General features: G+C 51.5%; 1 protein-coding gene across 2 annotated transcripts in view; it reads left to right on the top strand.

The window, feature by feature from the left end:
* ATP2B3 (ATPase plasma membrane Ca2+ transporting 3) overlaps positions 1 to 10,623 on the top strand; it is a 48,441-nt gene extending 37,818 nt beyond the window's left edge. For both annotated transcript variants that reach the window (XM_037150880.2, XM_037150874.2), the window contains one exon: positions 9,709 to 10,623. In XM_037150880.2, the coding sequence (XP_037006775.1) occupies positions 9,709 to 10,029 (321 nt within the window). In that variant the 3' untranslated portion in view covers positions 10,030 to 10,623. The remainder of the gene's footprint in view (positions 1 to 9,708) is intronic.
* The last annotated feature ends 6,556 nt before the right edge of the window (positions 10,624 to 17,179 follow it).

The raw sequence follows: 17,179 nt of genomic DNA, 5'->3' as shown, positions 1-17,179 counted from the left end.
GTTTCCCCCACCAGACCCTGGGATTTTCTTTTGCTTGATTTCATCTCTTTTCCTTTTTTCTTTTGTCTTGTCTTGTCCTTTTCCTTTTCTTTTCTTCTTTTTTTTAGGAACTGGTGAGAGGTCCCAGTGGGGGGCGTCCCTCCTCTTGCTAAAGCTGTCATTTCAGGCCACTCTGCCCTTTAAGGAAGGGATGTGAGCCGCACCAGTCCCTGCCGGGCCACCTTGCCCCCTTCGGAAACAGTGCGCATGTGCACGCGCGCGCACACACACACACACACACACACACACACACCCCTTCTCCAAACCACAGGGCACAGCCACCTCCATGTCCCTCTCATACTCACTGGGCTTCCCACCTGGGCCACAGCTATTGGCCATCAGATGTCACAGGTGAATTGGAATGCTCTGGCCTTGTCCCAGAGGGACCTTGCCAGCAATCCATCCAGAGAGGTCTACAGGAGGCTCAGCCACAGTCAGTTAAGGGCAGAGAGGGCGCACAGCCTCCTAGGAGTACCCTAACCAAGCCCTGGCTGGGCAGCAGCGCCTTCCTTCCTGGGAACGTGGGGACAAGAGGGGGCATGGGTCTACATGAGGGGCACATGCTGACCCGCTCCTGTCCCTCCCTCCCCCTTGACTTCCTCCACATGTTTCTTTGCCATCTATCTCTGCACTTTCCGCCTCTGTCCAGCTGCCTGTCCATTGACTTGAGAGGAAGGCAGCCAACACGGATCCCACTGCACATGCCCCTCAGGCTTTCTTCATAGCTCCGGCCTTTTCCCACCCCTAAGTCAGCTCAGGCCTCCCTTCTGTGCTCCTAGTGAGGCCCGCTGGCCCATGGCTCCCTCTGAATTCCTTCGGCTTTCTCTCTGGGGGCAGCCTTTCTCTCTCCTCTCTTCCTCAGCTCCTAGTATCTTCCTTCCTTCTGCAGCCACCTATTCCCCACCCCCACCCCACCCTACCTTCCTGCTTACAGTATCCCAGCAATGCCACCTCTCCCACTGGTCATGAGCCACTCCAGGGGGACCTAACTACCATCTGACCACAAGAAGGGTCACTGTCCCTTCCATACCACGTGCTGCTGGGCAAGGAGCAGGTGGCAAGGCCTCAGTGAGAGCTTGGGCACCTGGTGTCTAAGAAGGGTGTCGGTGTGACAGCAAGGGAGTCCTGATGTCCCCACAAGAGTTGGCCTAAAAGGCTCATCCCAGTTAAGTGGTGGCAACTCAGTAAGGACCGTGCTATGGAGAAACATGCTGGTTGGAGGACCAGGCAGCACCAGGGGACACACCTGCTTCCGGAAGCCACCGACCCCGACTGCCTCCTGCCATCATCACCGTATGGCAGATTGGTTTGGAACTCTGAACTGGCCCCCCAGTCTGAGCTGCGAGGACCCCAAGAAGTCATCCAACCCAGCACCTTCCTCAGAGGAAGGCCTAGCAGAATCGGGGCTAGCTCTAGGCTTTCACCCTCTCTTGGAACTTGCCAGAAGGAAGGCAGGGTGCTGGCCTCAGCAGAGTTCCCAGCCTAGCTGAGAGGCAGCATTTTAGGAAGTGCAGTAGTCACAGGTCGCAAGGTCACATAAGGAAAACCCACCTCTTCCTTGCCCACCTCCCAGCCAGTCTGCGCTTATCCCGCATGCTGGGGCGAGTCTCTCCAGCATACCCCAGCCTCTGGGCCGGCCCCACTTCCAGTGAGAACCTCAGGCTCTCCAGGTGGAAGGCCCAATGCAAGAGTGTGGTCAAGGAGCCCGACGGCCACAGTGATATGTGACCTTGCTCGCCAACACCAGCCCCAGCGCATAGCACCAATGCAGGAAGTGTCTGGAGAATGTCCTTGGAGCCACAGGGAGAAGAGCACTCCCCGGAGGGGTGACCAGGGGAAGCCAGAGAGGCTATGAATCTTGGGACTCAGTGTGTCTACATCCACCCCTGCCCACCCTTTATAGCTGACCTGTGGTAGCCCACGCACCCCATGCCTGCATGCACACATGCATCTTTGCCCATTCGGGACTCGAGAATCCCAACACAGTCCCCACTCTTTTGGTCGCACGTAATCACCTCCCAGGTCCAGGATGGCCTTGGGTGCATCCCTGCCACTCACTCACCCATTTCTCCACCCCGCCTGGCCTGGTAGCCACTCCCCATCATGGCCATTTCATTCCCAGCCCAGGGTGTGGCACCTTCCCCTTCATGGCCACCATCTCATTTCACGGGGCCTCAGCTGTGACTTTAAGGCCGGTCCCTATGAGTAGCTTGAGAAAGAGCGTTCTTTATTAACCATTTTCAGCCTTTTTGAAACCAAAGGGGTACAAAATCCTATCCCCTCATGGTATGTCAGTCTCCCCCTGACATTCCTGCCCCAATCACATTCCCCAGCTGAGTATCGGGATCCCCCAGGGTGTGGCCAGAGATGAGCAGCAAGTCCAGGGTGCTTGATGGCTGTTTCCAGGCGTGAGCTGACACACACAGACACACTCCAGCCCTTCCACTGCCACACCCAAAGCCTGTTCCCTACCAACTTAAACCAATGGCCCTCCCATTCCAATAGGCAGCCGAGCCTGGCCCAACCCTTCTTGAAGCAACACTGGGCCGCTATACTCGAACGTTTACTGTGACAGTGGTTCATGGGTGGGCTCCTGACCCAGCCCAGCGGAAGGGACAGGGGCTTGCGGTGAGTTTGGTAAGATGTGGCCAGAAGGGCTCCCTCAGGGCTACTTAGTTCTCATTAACCATGCTGGCATCAGATTGTGGCAGTTGCTTTATTTTAATTGGTTTTTGCAACCTTCTGTCCAACTTGGCAAAGCCAGGCCAGGTGAGCCCCCATGATTTCCTGGGACACACCATGAAGGAACACACTCATCACTCACTCACAAGGCAGCAGCTCCTGTCATTGAGGCAGTCCCACACAGGAAGCAGCCTTGCAAAGTAAAAACCGTCTTGTTTGCTCCTTTCTCAGGAAATTCATTGATTTAGAGCCAAGTCTCCCCACTCGGGTTTCTGGGAATCATGTATTTGCATTTTTTCTCAGCTATTTCATGTTGTGCATACTGTCTCCACACTAGGAACAGCACCAGCCCTGCCCTTTCCTAGCCTTTCTACAGCCACAGGGAAGGGTTTTCCAGGCAATTCCTAAAGCACATGGCAGCTCACTGCCTAGGGCAGACCCTGAAACCTCTGCTCTGAGGCCTCCCCAGTAGGCACTTCTAGGCCGACTACCCAGTCTGGGAGCCAAGGCCCAGGGAGCTCAGGAGATTTATTTGAGGCCTTGCAGCTGAACACATCCAGGACAAGAGGCAAAGCTGACCCCTGAAAAGCCTGGGACTCATCATGCCTGCATCAGCTCAGTGCAACATCCTGTTCACTATTGGGAGCACGAATCTGGGCTTTCTGGGCCCTGGGCACACATGTGCACACTCAGGATAGGAGGCAATGTGCACAAAACTCACCAGCCACTGACTGGCATTTTGGCTAGCCAGCATACAAAAGCTGTATCTTTAATTTGGTTGGGTTCAATTCCTCAATGAGAGGAGTTGAGGTTCAACTCATCTCTAGAAGTTGGCATTTTCTTATTTCCTGATCCCATGGCCTTCCCCTTGCCGTCCCTTCAAGTGTGCGTATGTCGCCCCATCCCTTTTTGTGTCGCTTTCAAGTCATGGTTCGCCCTCACACCTGCAGGGAAGTTTTAGGACCTGGGAACTGAAGTTCCCGGCAAACATGGATTTCCCTGGCTGCTATATCCAGAATTTGCTCTAAATCCGAAGCCCAGATGCCAAGGGAGGTGACAGGTTCCTTCTTCTTGCAGAAGGTTCTGGACTGGTGGTTGGTACAGAGACAGACACGTTCGACAAGTGTGGGGGGCCTTCAGGGAGTGGTGGAATGGCAGGGCAGGAGTCAGAAGAATTCTGTGAGTCTCAGCAGTGACACAGGAGCAGAGGGCAGGGAGTGTGACAGTCTCTGGAGCCTGCTTCTCCCACAGCCCGGGGGGCGGGGGAGCCAGAAGGTGTCAGGCACAGTTTCTGTTGTTACTGTTGTCATCTTTGTTCAGGAGCCTTTGCTTTTATTTTTCTCTCCTCTTCTCTTCTTTTCTTTTAATTCCCTTTTTGCATTCCTATAATGGGGTGGGTGTTCCCTCGGTCCTTGGCTTGCATCCCCGCTTTCACATCCCTTCTCAACCCCACCCCACCCTGTACTGCAAACTCAGGTGATCAAAGGTCAGAACAAAAGCAGGCACATCCACTTTCAGCCATGACCTTCACCCCCCCCTCGCTTGAGCCCCAACCATCCAGCAGTAGTTGGGTCCCATTGCAGAGTCTGACACAAGCATCCTTTTGCCTCGGCTCAGTGTGCCTGGGGTGGCCCTGTGCCTTTGGAGCGCCACCCACTGCCCCCACTAGCGGAGCTTACAGTTCAGGTGAGGGCAGGCCAGGGCTTCCATGCAAGAGCAGGGGATGGGCAGCCAATACGAGCAGAGAAGAAAGATTACACTAAGTGCAGATGGTCACAAGCCTCCAAAGAGAAGAAAGCAGAGCAAGAGAAATGGTAGGAGCAGTATTTTAGGTAAAGGTTGTCTGGGACAGCCTCTCAGAGGCTGGATGTGTGAACTGAGTTCCAAATAAGGAGAAAAGGCCAGCGCGGGATGATCCGGCAGAAGAATGGCCAGAGCAAGGGAAAAGGCAGGTGTAATGGCCTCAGGGCGGGGGTGGGGGGAGACTCAGGCTGGCTAGTGAGAGTTAAGTGGGTAGAGAGGAAAACTGCTGGTCTGGTGAAGCCAGCATGGCAGATATACGCCAGGCCCCACCCCCTGAACCCTTGCTGGGCACAGGTACCATGCCAGGCACTGGGGATATCAGTGAACCACACAGACAGATTCCTGCCCGCAGGAGCCTTCTGTTCCAGAGAGAGGAGACAGATGAGAACAATGGGAGGTATGGGGCATTTGAAGATGAGCCGTGTCAGGGAGAAAAATGAAGCAGAAGAGCTACAGGGGTGTTGGAGGACATGGGTGGGTTTCAATTCTAAACAAGGAAAAGAGGTAAGGTGGAGCCATGCGGCTCACTGTGGAAGAGACTTCCCAGGAAAGGAAACCCCCAGTGTAAAGGCCCTGAGGCAGGAGTGCACCTGGCAGGCTTGGGGAAGAGCCGGGAGGCATAGGCCGAAGAGAGCGAAAGGGGAAGAGGAAGAGAATGGCCTGAGGCAGGCCCTGTCAGGACTTGGGGTTTTCTTTTGAGACACAGCTAGTGAAGGGTTTGGACCACTGGAGGGTGTAGCATGCTCCGGCTTCTGTTGGAAGGCATTGTGCAGGCTGTCAAGCTGAGAATAAACTGCAGAGGTTGGGGCAGCAGCAGGAAAAGCCAGGAGGCGTGGGAGGAGGAAGGTAAAGTGCAAGAGGCAGGCAGGGTTCTGGAGATGGAGATGTGGGAGTGGTGAGCAGGGAGCTGGTGTTGGCAGATAGGAGCACCTAGGAAATTTGTGGATGTGCATAAAAATCGAGAAAACGCCCAACGACAAGTCCTGGGGCCCCTGGACACAAGAGATAAGGAGAGGAAGGAGGAGGACCTGGAGACCCAAGCCCAGACAGAAAGTAGGGGTGTGGTATGGGGAGCACTGAGTGCCCAGTGAGGGGGTTTCCAGGAAACAGGGACAGAAGAGAACAGAGTGAATTAAAATGGAAGCCGTGAGTACCAACAGCATTCTTCAGGCTCTTGCCAGCAGCTGGAGGGGACTTTGGCACCAAGAAAGGCTCTGTTTCCGAATGGGACAAAACAGTAACCTTGAGAAGGGAGAGGGAGATGGGTGCAGGGGCCAGGGTGGGCACTCAGGCAGTAAAGGAAAAAGTGAGGGCACGGTGGCACATTAGGCCTTAGTCAGGGTGAGACAGGACGCTACAGGAGAGCCTCCCAGCCCCAGCCCAACTTGATCCTCCTTCCCAGATGCTGTGGCCATACCCTTAGGAGTCATCTTTAGTGGGGAGTGCTTTTCGCACCTCTCTTTTACTTTTAAATTATCCTCCTTGAATGTTTGGAGTCCCCACTGGAAGGTGGGGGAGGGCAGGGCCTGACTCAGCAGTCAGAGAAAAGGGACCCCAAGGACATCTGTCACACAGGTAGGATCCTGGAAAAGATAGAAGGACCAAGCAGGTGGAATCTCTGCCTGCAAGGGTTGTAGATCCCGAGTAGCCTCCAGGGGCCCAACAGACATGGCAGAAGCAGCAGAGGTGGGAAGGGCGTCACTGTGAAGAGGTTGGGAACTAGGGTGCCACAGGACACACTGATATATGGCAACGTGTCAGGTGTTCAGGTGCCTCTGAAGTTCAGCTGGAGCCCTGCACTGGGACAGAAAGACTAGATGAGGACCAGAGCTGGCCAGGATAAGGCTGAGGGTACTCTTCTTCAAGGACCCATTAGCCATCGGACAAGAGGTGAAGGAGCAGCAGGTACATAAGTCTGGCATGCCGGAAAGGGGTGTGCCCTGGCTACGGACACAGGTGGGGGTGGTACAGAGGGCATGTTTAACATCGAGGGGGTCTGTGGGCTGTAGGCGGCACTGACAGTCTTCAGGGAGGCAAGGTCCCTTTGGGAGTGGTAGAGATAAAGAGGTTGCCTTGAGGACCCCACCCTGGATCCCTGGGACCACCCCAGGCCAGGAGAAGAGCCTGAGGAGGCAGTAGGGGCCATGTGCTGGGTAAAGGCACTGGTTCCACTCAGTCTTGGTCATGCTTTTGCGGGGACACACTAAACTCCACCATAGGGATGTCCCTTGGGCCCCATGTGTAAGCTTGACCCCCCAGGGTGGGTGTCTTAGAAATGTTTGCCACTTCTCACTGAGCCAGCATCTCAGGAGTTGACTACGCCCTTCAGTGTTGAGTGGCCTGAAAGCACCCCATCATAAGACAAATGCCAAGCTCTTTGTTAATAGCCCAAGATGTGAATACAGGGGAATGGAACCTACAGGTCAACTGTTAGAGACCCTCAAGATGGCACTAACCCACCCGAAAGCCCCCACCAGCGGAATGTTTGAGTGGCCAGCGCTGGCACCCCCTCTTGGTGACTGAGCAACTGCTCCGTGCCAGTAGGTGGCAAACAGGCAGACACAATCCGTCCCTCAAGGCCAGTGACAAGACAGTCATTAAAGTGAGTCTTTGATTACACTGATGAGGTGCACCCTGAAGGAACCTTCCAGGCTGGGACAGCAGAAGCTGGGAAGGGAAGGGCTTACTAACCTTTTCGGGCAAAGATTTGGAGTTTAACCAGGTGCAGGGAGACCACAGGGTTTGAGTGGGGGCTTGGTCTGATCACGTGACCCAGGTCCAAGTGAGAGGACCAGCTCAGCAAGGGGAAGGACTATAACCAGGGTCACCAGATCATTGCTGGCAAAACCACCACAAAAGGCTCCCAGAGTCAAGGGTAGCAGCTTGCAGCTTGTTCTCATTCCTGTGACTTCAGGGGTGTGGCCGACAGTTGGAATGGGGAGTCCCCCACAGCCATGACTGATGTTCTGCTGGCTCCCCCACAATTCTGGCACCAGAAAAAGCACAAATAATGAAGCCATATCTGTAATGGCTATAAAAAGTACATTCTGTTTCTTTTTATTAAAAATACCAAACAATTCTCAATTTATGTGTTACCCCTATTGCCAAAGCTTGTCTGCAGGAATTAAGGAACTAAGTGCAAATAGTTGGCCATCTGCAATCTGGAAGGTGCAGCTTCCCAAATTCAGAGAAAATCCTAACTGAATTTAAAACATGGAGGTAGAAAATTTCAATTGTATGGAGCTATTTGGCTCACTATTTTGCACTTGAAAGACTGTGAGGTTTGCCTGGTTTAAACTGATCTACGAGCACTGTGCTTAGTGGAGCAATGCCTAGGGACCAGAGGCTAGAGGGTTGAAAGGAACTCATTGTCAACAGTGTGATTCATGGTCTAAATGAGGGGACAGCAAAAGTCTCCAAAAAAGGGCTTTGCAGGCCCAGCCTCTATTTCAACTATACAACTCTGCCCTGGGGTCTTGAAGACAGCCATAGGCAATGCATAAATGAAGGGCGTGGCTGTGTGCCAATAAAACTTTATTTATAAAATGGTCGAGGGCCAGAGTTAGCCCTTGGGCCACAGTTTGCCAATACCTTATCTAAACCAAGAAAACCAAATCCTAGAACCTGGGACCTAGAATGACTTTGGAACTCACATTATGTTCACCCGCTCACAAAGGGAGGGGCCGGCTTCCCTACCTCAGGCCAGCAAAGGCCTTCCTGTTGTGTCTGGCTTCTAGAAGCAAGAGGGAACTCAGGCTGGGGACCAGAAAGTGAGAAAAGAGAGGCAGCAACTCTGTGACTTGTAAGCCTGGTGAGACTTGAGCATAAACGTGAGTGAGGGTGGAGAACCAGTGAAGGGAGGGGTCAGAGAGACCATGAGGCTAATTCTTGGAGCAAGGTCTTACCGGAGATGCAGTGCTCAGAGGCCCACCATGTCTGGGGAGCAGGGCATTGTGGGAAGCTCCTCTGTGGGAAGTTACACTAATCTGAGGTCTACAGATGCTGGTGAGATGGCCAAGTAACAAGGTGTAGAAAAGCCTTAGTGGAGGGACTGAAAGAATTTGTTTCGGAGAGTAAAAAAGAGGCGAACACAGCATGAGAAAGGCTGGAGGGGCAGACTGCACCAGATTTCAAAGAGCTTCTGCTAATAGGAGATACATGGGTAGAGGTCTTCTAAGGGAAATGATGATCCAGTCAAATGCACCCAGATGTGGGCCAGGGGGCTGTACAGAGACACAAGGAATCACTGCAGTGGATCATGGAATCTGCTCAGGACAGGGTTAGTGGGTGCAAATCGAAAGCGGGGCCGTTTTCAGTTATGGATGCCTCCAGGTGGGGAACTGAAAAGCTCTCAACCCTGGAACTCTGAGGAAGGGCCTGGGCCGCAGTCCCTGGTCATAGAGAGATGAGTCCCAGAGCCATGTCCAGGGCTAGGAGCTGGACCTGGAGGTATGGTCAGATAGGAAGAGGGTCAGGGCCAGGCCAGGACTCTGGGGCACCCTGGGACAGAGGAAGGAGCAGTAGAAGAGACGGGGCCAGAGTAGCCGGTGAGGTAGAAGGGGGGCCAGGCCTGGGAAATGTCAGAGAAGCCAGGGTAAGTTTCTAGAAAGGGCAGTTGGCTGTGTTGAGTGCTCCTGAGGGGTCAGATAAGATAGAGACACAGAAACGGCTGCTGGACTTAGCAGGGGGGCTGGTGAGGGTCTGGCATGCAGGTGCTGGCTGTGGCCAAGAGAGCTGGGAGGGCACAGAAGCGGTCCCTAGAGAATTGCAGGAAGGGAGATCGACTCGAGAAAGGTTACCAATGCACCACCCGTAGGATAGGGAAAGGAGAGGTAGCAGCCAAGAACCCAGTGCTTCTGTCACTCTTGAGTTCCAGAATATCTGCCCAGATCAACCTAGAGAAAGCCACTGTCACTCTTCCTGCATGTGGATCAGTTGACAAGACTGAGACCCAAACTGAAAATCCTTACCGCAGCCAGGCAGAGCCACCCCAACTGTCCCAATCCAAAGGATGAACACTTGTCACACAGTGACCCCTCTGCCATTGACGTGGGTGGAACTTGCCAGCGCCAGTCTGCCATTGACTGTCTCCTTTCTTTCTTCTTTCCTTCCTCCCTTCTTTGCTCCCTCCCCCCCCCTCCATGCTCCCACCTCGGGCTCCTGTCCCCCCACCTCCCGCTCTAGATCCGAGTGGTGAAAGCATTCCGTAGCTCACTCTATGAAGGCCTGGAGAAACCGGAATCCAAGACTTCCATCCATAACTTCATGGCAACGCCCGAATTTCTGATCAATGACTACACCCACAACATCCCGCTCATAGATGATACGGACGTGGATGAGAACGAGGAGCACCTGCGTGCCCCCCCACCCCCATCCCCCAACCAGAACAACAACGCCATAGACAGCGGCATCTACCTGACCACGCATGGCACCAAGTCAGCTACCTCGTCAGTGTTTTCTTCCAGACCCGGGAGTCCACTCCACAGCGTGGAGACGTCACTCTAAGCATAACTGCTCTCAGCACGCGCACCCCTGCACACATGGGCACCCAGGCAGGATGCACAAGCCTGCAAGGAGGGCACAGCCAAGGCAGCTGAAGATGTTGCTCACACAGCACTTGCAAGAAGCCAATCCATTCAAGGTTTCTTACCTAGGACCAAGGAAATGGAGGAGGAGGAGAAGGAAGGAAACACAAGAGAACAAGAAGAGCTGTGTTCCCCCCTTTTTTTCTATCAGAGCTTTTTTTTTAGTGAACACTACAATGCCACCAGATGTTTGTCATTTGGGCTATATGGTGGGGTAGGCGGTTGGTTTTGGTTTATTGGGAACTTCGTTGCGCCCACTGGATAGCAATTGGATAAACAGATTCATACAAAAGGAAAATAGGCCAAGCACTGCTTTGCAGGAATGGGAAGGATGCCCCTAACCAGACGGCCGCCAGAGGGAGCCACCTGCAAACATACTGGAACTGCCAAGCACCCCATCCCCAGGACACATGTGCAGTCTGTGTGTGCGTGTGTGCATATAGACATATACGTACATATATGACTAGATGCATATTTAAAGAATAAGGAACTATTTATCGGCATGATATTTCCATTCCTCTTATCAGTGTTTTTATTTTGAAATTTCATTATTTATTGTGGCGGGTTTTTTTTTTTTTTTCAGGGAACTAGACTGCAAGAATATCTTTTTGATTGCTTGCCCCATCCCTGACTCCCCTGCTCCTCCCCTCTGTTCTCCCTCCTCCTGGCACGTTCCTGGCGAAGTCACCATTGAGATTCCCAGTAGAAGGTTGGGGGAGAGAAGGACGTGGTTAAAGTGAAAGAAGTTACAATTGGAACATTTGCACTTTGAGACCTCTGCTTATAGAGGGGAAAACATCATTTCAATGGAATTTTTACTTAAAAGGAAAATACCAAAGTATTCATGAGAAGGATCCCTTACAGGAGGTAGAACGGGGAGTTTTGCTGTCAGTCTCCTTTCATTTCAACTTCAAGTGCTGAATTCTGGCTGGTGGGCTTTCTTTGTCTTTAACTCAACCTCAAGAGCATGAACCTCTGCCCCTTGCCACCTGTGACCCCATGGGGGGACCCAGAATGGGGGAGGCAGTGACAAGAGTCAGCCAGAAAGCAGAGGAAGAGGTACCATCAAAACCCAAGAGGAGCTGACTCGGCTGCAATGCAGACCCCAGCCCTCTCGGCACCTCCAACTAGACTCCCACTCTTTGCTTTGGCAAATGCCAACAAGTTGTTGCCGAGGCGCCCATAAAGCGAGTGGGAAAAGTTCAGTCACAACTCGCCAAAGCACTCTTCTGACCCCAAGTCTTCTCATTCAAAGACAACTATGACCCATGGACAACATGCATTTGTGTCTGCAGCCACCTACAGAGACATCAGGGAAACAGATGCTGAAGCAAAGCCTCTGGGAGCCATGGCACCTCGTGGCTGTTGCTCTAATCACACCTGTGGCCCTTTCTCATGAGTCTGAAAGACTGAGGAGGTCAGTTTCACCGCATCAGCCGAACACCTGGTCTGCAGGTGGGGAGAGCTGGCCCTGGGCTCCTCAGATAGTTCCCTCGGGAGCCCCCGCTTTGCAGTGTGGGAATCCAGTGAGCCAAGTCTCAGTTTCCCCCAAATGCACCCTAGCCAGGGAGGGAAATGCAAAAAAAAAAAAAGCAGCAAGGGTTCTTTTACCATCTGAATTCATCTGTCTCACATTTTTCAGGGAGGCAGTTGGGGTCCAACCACGGTTCCTCCATGTACCTGTGGCTTGGGCCTGAGGCTGAGCCACTGGAGGTCAACTGAGAACTGAGGGCCATAGGTCAGAGTGGAAACTGCAGGTGCATATGGGCACACTCAGCAGCTGAGCAGCAGCTGGACTGATAGCAAGGCTGGTCCGCCCATCACACCCCTCCTCCAGCACCCACAGGCGGGGTCCTATCTTACCTCCACCTGCATCTGTAAGCATCCATGCTGGGACTCCGCCATTAACATGAATGCCATGTTACCCCTGAGCAGGAGTAGTCAAATCTCGGGCAAAGGAATTTCGGTTAGAAAAGAAAATCCCACTTAAAATGCCAGCTACAGATAACTTAAAGCCATCCCTTTTTTCCAAAGGGCACACTGAGAATGTTACCCATTTGTAAATTGTTCCCTATGTCCTTGTTTAAACAACCACAACAAAAAGGGCAACTCAATTTGTTGAGGGTCTGTGTGTTCTTAAACAAGAAATAAAATTGGAAACGTTTCAATTGAAGAAGATAAGCTCCATAACGCTACACTCATGGGCTTCTTTTCACTCTGTTGTAGACACATTGATAGAACTAATGGTCCACATGTATTTAAACAACCCTCGCTGCTGCTGTACAAAGTTGCCTACTGTACACGTCAATTGTTTAGTCCCTAGATCGCCTATCCGTGGGGTGTGTGGTTCAGAAAAGGGGGGCCGTGACCTCGGATTATTGCTCTGGTTTCTGTAGTCTTCAGGCCAAGGGACCTGTCTCATCAGGGAGCCCCTCTCTATAAAACATTATATTATATGGAATGGCTTGGTCCACTGTGTTCAGTTATTAAATGTTTTACATTTTTATCTGCTTGTTATAAAGATGAACAAAAATATCTTAATGAGGAAGACCACAGATGCATAATAATTTAAAGTCTGTAGTTGAATTTCCTAATTAAAGAATAGACCAAAATTTCTGTGTATAAAAAAAATGAAAGGCTCCTACAATCCTGGTCTGGGTGATGTGTGTGATTTATTCTTTGGTGAATTATCATCCGGGACAAAAAGAAAATGTCTTCATCTGCTTTGCCCAGCTAGGCCAAGCCCTGCGAGTGGTGGCATTCCCCTGAGCATACAGCATCCTTTCTGCCTTTCTAGTCCTTATGGAAGGGGTTCACCCATCCTGTGGGGTCAGAGGCACTCCTGACAGAGGTGTGCATGGTAGTCCTCTAAATGTCTTGACCTGGAAGGGCCTGGCCTGACTGTCGCCTCCCCCCTCCATGTGTCTTCAGAGGAAGGTATGGGTCAGGGACTAGAGATGATTGCAACAATCCAATGCCAGCAAACCAACCCAAATGGCAGAACCTGGCACACGAGTGAATTCCCTCTTCTTCTTTTTATTCTGGTAAAATATATACAATATAAAATTTACCATCATAACCATTTTAACCAGTTCCGCAGCGTTAAGTGCATTCACATTGTTGTGTAACCATCCCCACCATCCGTCTCCTGAACTTTTGCATCTTCCCAAAGTGAAGTCTGTCCCCATGAGACACTAACTCCCCATCACCCTCTCCCAGTCCCTGGCTCCAACCATTCTACTGTCTTATGAGTTTGACTCCTCCAGAACCCTCACAGAACGGAAAATCTGTGCTTTTGTGACTGGCTTATTTCACTCAACATAATATCCTCAAGGTTCATCCATGTGGAAAGATGTATCAGAATTTCCTACTTTTTTCAGACTGAATGGCATTCTGTAACATGGGTAGACAATTTTTTGTTAATCCATTCATCCATCAATGGACACGTGGGTTGCTTCCATCTTTTGGCTGCTGCAAGCATTGCTGCTGTAAACACAAGTGTGTAAAAATATCTGTTCAAGTTTCTGCATTCAGTCCATTGGGGTATATACCCAGAGTTGGAAATGTGGGATCATATGGTAACGCTACGTTTACATTTTTGAGGAACTGCCAAACCGTTTACCACAGCACCTGCACCTTTTATATCCAGCCACCCTCCCCCACCCACTCCCATCCTCACCAAGTGATACCCAAGGCTTATAATCAGAGACTTCTTTAGCCCCAAGCCATGGAACGAAAACCCATTATTTTACTCATTCACTTGCTCCATGAGTCATTCTGCCACTCATCCCTTCACTCACCAGGTGACTTTGAGCACCTGTGCATGCGGACATCTGTGCTCTACATGCACCCCGCCCCCTCTGCTTCACCAGCAGAGCCACAAAGTCAATGCTGGCTTGACACTTGCAAGTGACTACTGCAGTGATGGCTCCTAGACTCCCCGCGTCCCATTTCCTCATATTTCTATTTCTCTACTCTGCACGTTACCCTTTTAGACTTGGCAGTACCAGAGGATGCATTTTCCAGGGAGGGTGCCAAGAAAGGAGAAAAATGGCTTCTCAGTTCCCTCCCTACCACCACCAGAACCTACACTTCTAAAAAAAAAAAAAGCAAAAGGATAAATAGCTGCAAACAGCAAACAAATAACAAAGAGCACTTGCTTCTTCATTGATGTGCAAGTCCAACTCAAACCATAAAGCTATGTAAGTCTGCATTAGGCCAAATGCCAGATAGCACCTCACTCCTGGAGAGGTATTGTGCTCCCTCAAAAGAATGGTTCATGTGTCTAGGGATTCTTTTTCCCACTGATTCACAGTATCAAATATGACAGGGGGAAAAATTGGTACTTAGTAGAATGGCTCGGGTAAGGAAACACTACAACACTCATCTATCCACAAAGCCAACACCATCTTCATCACCCAGTGACACCCTGGGAGCAAGGGTGCATACTGGTACTCTGGGGAAGGCCACGTAGGATTTTCCTGGTGCTGCTATAACACAGTTCCACAAACTGGGGGGCTTCCAACAACAAACACTTATCCTGCCACAGCTCTGGAAACCCGAAGTCGGAAAGCAAGGAGTAAACAGAGCCACGCTTCCTCCAAGGCTCTAAGGAAGAAAACTTGTCTTTTCCAGCTTCAGCTGGTGGCCGGCAATCTTTGGCTCATGGCCACATCACTAGTCCCTACTCCTGTTGTCACATGATCTTTTCCCTCTGTGTATGTTTCTTCTTCTAAGGACACCAGTCACGTTGCATTAGGGCCCCTACTCCTGAAGGATCTCATATAATCTTGACAACATCTGCAAAGACCGTATTTCCAAATAAGGACCTGTTCTCAGGGGGTTGGGATGGATGTGAACCTCTTCTGGGGACACCATTCACTCCATCGCAGCTGAAAAGGAACAGATGGGCCAAGTCCCTCATAGAACCTGGTTTGCATTCCTCCTTCTACCAGGTTGACATGTTGAGTAAGACTCAGTCATTTACCACTTTATAGTGATTAAGATGTGCTCTAGCCCTGGCTGGTGTGGCTCCCTGGATCGAGCATCAGCCTGCAAACTGAAAGGTCACCAGTTCCACTCCCAGTCAGGGCACATGCCTGGGCTGCAAGCCAGGTCCCAGGTTGGTTGCATGAGAGAGGTAACCACACAGTGATGTTTTTCTCCCTTTCTTTCTCCCTCCCTTCCCCTCTCTAAAACATAAGTAAAATCTGTTTTCAAAATCTCTTCAAAGCTCTTTTGAAAAAACTGCTATACATTAAAAAGCTCCTGGAAGTTTCAGGTTCTGGAAAATCTTCTTGATTTGCCATTGCTGACCTTTTTAAACTTACAATAAAGGAGATGGGAGGCTGTATATCCTCAATCCCCATTAGGTGTTTTACAAAAGCCTCAGTTATAGGAAGCCAAAATGAACAACAACAACAAAAAAGCCACCTTGTACCACTGATGTTAATTTATATCCTATGGCCAAGTGTCCTTACAAAGCAGGGCCGGCAAGTCACATATTCCCAGACAGTGTCACATACATCCCAATGCCTTCCCTTCGTCTCTATTCCAATGGCAACACACACCAAAGGTGTGACTTCCAGCAAAACACACAGAGTGCCAGACACTGAGATGACAGGCCGAGGCCAGTACGCAAAGCCAGCAAGTCCCCAGGACAGTGCGACTTGTATACACGCAGGTCAAGGGATTTTCATTTCTTGGTTTTTCTTCTTTGCTTTCTCCACCTCCTCCCACTCCCCGCTTTTTTTTACCATGGGATTTCAAAATAACAATTATAGTCTGAGACGATTTGGTCCAACCTGCTGAATTTATAAAGTGGGAAACTGAGTCCCATAGAGAGAAAGCCACTCACCTGGTATCCAGTCATCAGGAAAGGAAACCTAGACCCACAGAATCTCCACAGAGACTGCATTAGCCCCTGCCACCCACCCAGAGCTTTGCAGGCCACGCTTTCTGGGTTTGGTATGGTGGCTGTCGGGGGGCGGGGGGGCGGGTAGGGATGCTTGCTGAATCCTTAGAGAGCTTCATCCAACCATCCCCACTTGGTTCTGATCTGTCCCGGGGCGGGGTATAGGGAGGGGACAAACTGGAACAGGCAGAGTTGGAGCGCCCTCCCATCCAGACCAGGGGGGTTCTTCCTTCTGAGAGTTAAGAACATGGCCCCATCAACTGCATGGGGCCAGCCACCTCGTTGGCAGCTGAACCTGAGGAGATCCAAAGAAATGGACACTTCTATAGGAGTCTGCGACCTTGTCAGGGCAGAGACAACAGAGAATTCAATAAGCAAAACACCCGTCTCTTAGGTCCCTTCAAATCAATGGTAGGCACTGGCCAAGAGCAGTGCCCTGTCGATACAACACGGGCAAGGCCCGGGGGTGCTGGGGCCCAGTTTGCAGGGAAGAAGGGTATGGCACAGGCAAGGTGCCTTTTGAACAGCAGAAGGCAGACAGGACTGGCAAGGGCACTGAAGCTGTCCTCAGAGGCCTGCTGGGCTGGGCCCCTCACCCCGGGTCCCCAACCTAGATGCTGACCCTGCCCTCCAAGGGCTCCCAATTAAGCTGGGAGTGCAGATGTGAAAAGGACACAATGAAAAAGGGGACACTTACTGACATGTACTTTGGTCCCTCACCCTGAAGATTAAATAGCCTACTTTGTAAACTCGAGCAAGCTGCACTGCCTGACTTGTTACGAGTGTGACTCCTCCCTGTGCCAACCAGGGATGAACGCCCGGAAGCGCCCTGGCAGACTCCAGGTGTTCCAGCCACCCCCCACCGCAGTGGCTGCCACGGGGCATGGCAGCCAGTGTTCACAGCCCACGGTCCCCTGGTGACAACCTCCCAAATGAAGGGAAGTACTTGGGACAGCCCTCTAGACCCTATGCCATCATGTGTTGACAGGACGGTCCCACCAGTGTGCACTGAGCCCAGTGGGGGTTCACAGGGATCAGAACCCAGGCTGGTCTGCTTCCCTGACTCACCCAAGAGCAGTCCTTCACGAAGTGCCTTCTGAGTGGGAGTTGGAGACGGGGGTGCCATGGCTCTGAAATTCTCTACATTTCCCATTCA

This window comes from Artibeus jamaicensis, unplaced genomic scaffold (genome assembly GCF_021234435.1).
Source record: "Artibeus jamaicensis isolate MK-2021 breed Jamaican fruit bat unplaced genomic scaffold, CSHL_Jam_final contig_1417, whole genome shotgun sequence".
NCBI classification, from domain to species: domain Eukaryota; kingdom Metazoa; phylum Chordata; class Mammalia; order Chiroptera; family Phyllostomidae; genus Artibeus; species Artibeus jamaicensis.
Note: the sequence above shows the minus strand (reverse complement) of the source record. Positions and strands in the feature narration are given on the sequence as shown.